The following is a 4,609-nucleotide window of genomic DNA, read 5'->3' on the forward strand; positions in this document are numbered from 1 at the left end:
ACAACATTAGCATTTAGCATTAGATCAATTGAGTTTTTCAATATCATGGAGAATTGAGCTTGCATATCATCTAGGTTAATCTCATACAATTGTAGGAAAGTTTCTTGCATTTGCATTCAATCTCATCCTCTAGGTTGTCATTTAGAAAGCCACAAGTGCATAAATCTGAGAGCAAACATGGCTAAATAAATCCTTAGAGATAGAGGATAATGGGACGCTCATAAGAAGGTTGAATTTGAGTTTCATTTTCTTAATTTGCTTTCAACATTTAGTCTCATAGATGTGTTTTAGGATTCAATTTGATTGACTCACATTCTTCAACACAATAATAATTTATGCAAATAGATTCAATAATACTGGACAATTTGGTAGGCTTGACATCAAATGGTGTTGTGATATTTTCCAATGTCTTTTATGAAATATAAGGATACAATTTTGATGTATGAATAAGCTCTAAAAGAGAGATTTTCGTTAGAGCATTTTTAAAACTGACTAATAATATCACATCCTTCAGGTTCTTTGTTAGTTAACATAGATGGATAAGGTAATATTGGAGGACTAAATGGTAAAACTACTAAAATGTAACATTCTAGTCTCTAGTGATGAGGATTCAGTCCATAGATGATCATGCATCATCCAAAAATATTTTTAGTTTTTGGTTGCTCTTGGTGTCTTTCAATATGAGGAAACAGTTAAATTGAAAAATCCACGAGACTTGGAGAAAAACCACTTTACCAGATGTTTGTCACTACATTTCAACCAATTTGAAAAGATATTATAATTGGACCTTTTGTCATACATATAAGTCATAGAAACAATTAATTCTAAAAAATTATAAATGTTGAAATCAAATAGATTAATTGGAGCCTTAGGAAGTTATTCCATGCACTTGGTCAGTTTTCAAATTTTAAATGAAAATTTAATTTGAGTCAAAATTTATGCAAAAGTCATTTTTCAAATTTTCAAAGTCCAGTCTCAAGAATCTATTTTACATTCTCATGAATATTTATTATCAACTTGCATACCAATTCCCTATTTAATATAGCATTTTAAAGGAAAATTTGGAGACCGCATTGATGTGTAGAAATTTCCTTTTATGAAATTTGTAGCTATTAAAAATCAGATGCAAATAGGAAGAAAAAGAGGGGCGGGTGGAATTTTTCAATAATTCTTTTCTTGAACTTTTAAAAATTAAAATGTGCACTAAAAAAAATGGAATCTGAAGTCATAAAGATAAGGAAAGAGGTGTTGGAATGAGAGGGGGAGTTTATACTAAAAAAAAAAGAAGACGTCACATTTAATCTACTACAAAAATAAAATTGCAAAAAAAGTTGTGCTATTTTGATCATCAAAAGTTAAAGAAAATAGTTATTTTGGTTATTAAAAATCAAAGAAAGAAAATTGCAAAAAATAAATGTGCTATTTTGATTGGTATAGGCTAATTTTCACACAAAATGACACTCTAAAAAACCTTTTTCTTAATTTATTTTTTTGTGGTTTAACAACAATAAAATGTAGAATATGAAAATTTTGTAAAAATAGATCATATTTTGTTTTTGTGATTTTTTTAAAACTGTACAACATCCCATTTTATATGAAATTGAGCGACTTCCATTTTGACCATCAAAAAAGTTCGAACTTGTTTGAAAACAAATAGGCCTAGTAGAAGCTTCCAAAAATAAGCTCTCACCGATGATTTTGACAGCAGATTTTCTCAAAAAGCATAAAAGCAAACGTGTTTTATTTATATAGTATAAGAGTTGCGTAGGGCACTCGAGTCTACTTCTAGATAGTTCCCGCATATTCCGCCGCTCTAGATTTGGAAACAAGTGAAGTGACGTAAGCATCCTCTTACACGTGTATAGATCAAAATTCATCAACGGCTGGGGCAGCTTCAACTTCTCTGTAAGGCTTTCCAGTCATTCAAACAAAATCTTTGCAGTTGCGTCTTGTGCACGTTACTAATATTAACCCGCGGCTTGCACTGGCATTGACTATCAAAAAAGCATCATGGGTCTAATTTTAACCCGACCTAAATTGGAACTGCAACCTTTTTAATTTCCTTCACGGTCACCTAATCAAGAAAGACAGAGAAGCAAAATACCCGTAACCCATCGCAGTTGAAGCCTCCTCGGAATCTTGCTTAAAGTCTACGAAAGCTATCCTTTATAAGGAGAGGCATTCTTTTGTGTGTAGGTGACTGGGATTCGGTGTGTATCTGTGTTTGAGGGGATCGAATCGTTGCTTTGAATGGTGGACAGTACATTGATGCAGCTTCCTCGATTGCTAGTGATCAAGGGATCGAGTCCTGCAGCCTGTTCCCTGCCTTTGATCACAATCGCTTCACGCATGTGCCCTCTAACAACACAAACCTTGGCCTGCCGTGCCAGTGCTAAACGTTCTACTTGCAAACAAGGCTGGTACTACCGTTGCATTGGACTCGATCCTTAGACATTTGCTCTGCCCTCTTCTGATTTGAGCTTTTCAGCAATTGAAGAATTCCCATGAAAGAGTCCTGGATCTGAGCATCAGCAGGAGCTGCGTCATTGTCTAACTTTCTAGTGAGATTTTCTGACCTTAAAATGGCAAAGCAGGACAATTCAAAGGTGAGCTCTTTGGTCTCTGCTCCAATGGCGATAAACCCTAACCCTAAACAGGGGAGCCCTCCAAAGAGGGATGCCAAGAATAAAACGGGAAACCCTAAAAGATTTTCTGAGGTGAAATCGTTTCCGAGCGTTGCACCTGGAACCCCATCTGCAGACGCTGCTGCTCGTCAATTCCCTAAGTCGCCGCTGGCTTCCATGCATAAGAAGAATCAGGTATTTCTTGGAATATTTCTATGCCAGATTATATTCAGAACAAATGGGTAATATTGCAATTGTGACTGCAGGTAAAGGGCAATGAGGTTAACCGTCTGCTGGTGACCATAAATGTATTGGGCAGTGCCGGGGCCTTGAGATTTTTGGTGAGGTGTGATGATCCAGTGCAGAAAGTAATAGAAGCTGCCCTGAAATCATATGCTCGCGAAGGCCGTTTGCCCGTTCTTGGAAACAACGCCAAGCAGTTCGAACTGTATTGTGCTAACAGCGATTATGGTCAAGGTACCGTTATCTCTCTTGAATCTTTTTCTTTTCTACACAAAACAAGTCTGAATCTTTGATAAATTTCCTGCCAAATTATTGCATCGTTTTAAGAAAATTTGAACCCATTCTTAATGTGATTTCAGATGAATCATAAAAACAAGTTTTTAATTCAAAATGAATAAATCGAAACTTACCTTAAACTGAAATCTGAATTATTAACAAAACAGCAGGAAATTGCAATATTAGATCTGGCATGGTAATAACATATTAGGTACAGCTTTAAATAAGAGGACTGGATATATGAGGCGGCAAATTAACAACATACTAGAACAGTAAAATTAGAGAGTAGTTAAATTATGTATTAAAGCATCTAGAACAATTACAGGTCTTCGTAGAGAAATAGTTTAGAAATTCAAACTAATGCTGAATCTGAGATATTAGGGATATCAAGAGTTATTAACTTCATTTAAATTTTAATGTTGAAATTTGTGACATGCAGCTTTGGATCCATCCCAGATAATTGGAACTCTGGCAACAAGGAATTTTCTGTTATGTAAGAAAAATGAATCTAAACTTCAACAAGAAGAGAAGAAAGATAAAGATAGCAGCTCATCTCCTACTCGTCATCATCAAAAGACTAATTTGTGGAAGAATTGTTTGAACACCATGAGACTTATAATGTCTTCTTAAATTATTTGTATTGGGAAGATTTCAATCGTGTTGGAAAACCATGTTTTATATACGTTGCCAATTTGTTAAGTGATTGTAGCCTCTGCCTTAATTCTCCTACCAAAGTATCCATACAATACATGTATATTTCCATGTTGCCTAGTTAAAAGTGTTTGTGTGTTTGTAATCTATGTCTTTGTTCTTCTGGAAAGGTGTGATGGAAACGTTGTATCTGCATAATTGGGTGTAAAATTTATCTCTAATTATTTATATAAATGAAGTTTTGAAAATATCAATTGGAGCTTGGAGATTTTTTTTGTGTTACTTGTAATATTTGGTTGTATTTTTAATGTATATGATCAATGATAAAATTGGTAGTTGTTCTTCCTTATGAGTTGCATTTGTGTAGTTATGTAGTTCTTCTTCAAGATCCACTTCTTTTTTATCTCCAAAATTTGCATTTCTTGCATCACCATCTAGATTTTCCATGGTAATGAATAGGGCTCCTTCTTTATCACTTTCACTTTTAGAGGTGCATTGATCATACTCAGCTGTTGAGTGGCCATCTTTAGAATAGAAGTTCTTTTTTATGCTTATGAAAATTTTTCTCTTATGATTTGATTTCTTATTGCTCTTTTGATAGGAATTGCACTCTTTTTCCTCATTACTGCTTATTTTGTAAGGACAATCAAAAAGAAAATGGCCAATTTTCCCACAATTAAAACATTTGAAAGGTATCTTTTCTTCATATTTTTGGGAGCCTCTCTTTAACTTCCTTACGAAGTTTGATTCTTTCGGTTTTGATTCATCATTGGGATTAAACTCTTCAATCTTCTTAGATGCCTTGAAAGCTACCT

At 34.3% G+C, this 4,609-nt stretch overlaps 1 protein-coding gene across 1 annotated transcript; it reads left to right on the forward strand.

Moving 5' to 3' along the window:
• Positions 1-2,004: 2,004 nt before the first annotated feature.
• Positions 2,005-4,048, forward strand: LOC131060611 (uncharacterized). The gene is made up of 3 exons (XM_057993922.2): positions 2,005-2,819; positions 2,891-3,101; positions 3,583-4,048. The coding sequence occupies exons 1-3, from the start codon at positions 2,583-2,585 to the stop codon at positions 3,771-3,773; spliced, it is 639 nt and encodes a 212-aa protein (XP_057849905.1). The 5' UTR covers positions 2,005-2,582; the 3' UTR covers positions 3,774-4,048.
• Positions 4,049-4,609: the final 561 nt, after the last annotated feature.

This window comes from Cryptomeria japonica, chromosome 5 (genome assembly GCF_030272615.1).
Source record: "Cryptomeria japonica chromosome 5, Sugi_1.0, whole genome shotgun sequence".
Lineage (NCBI taxonomy): Eukaryota > Viridiplantae > Streptophyta > Pinopsida > Cupressales > Cupressaceae > Cryptomeria > Cryptomeria japonica.

Excerpts from the sequence above, each read along its gene's own strand:
- LOC131060611 (XM_057993922.2), top strand. The coding sequence starts at position 2,583 with ATGGCAAAGCAGGACAATTCAAAGGTGAGCTCTTTGGTCTCTGCTCCA. Across the intron at positions 2,820-2,890 it reads CCATGCATAAGAAGAATCAG|GTAAAGGGCAATGAGGTTAA; the intron begins GTATTTCTTGGA and ends TTGTGACTGCAG. Across the intron at positions 3,102-3,582 it reads TAACAGCGATTATGGTCAAG|CTTTGGATCCATCCCAGATA; the intron begins GTACCGTTATCT and ends TGTGACATGCAG.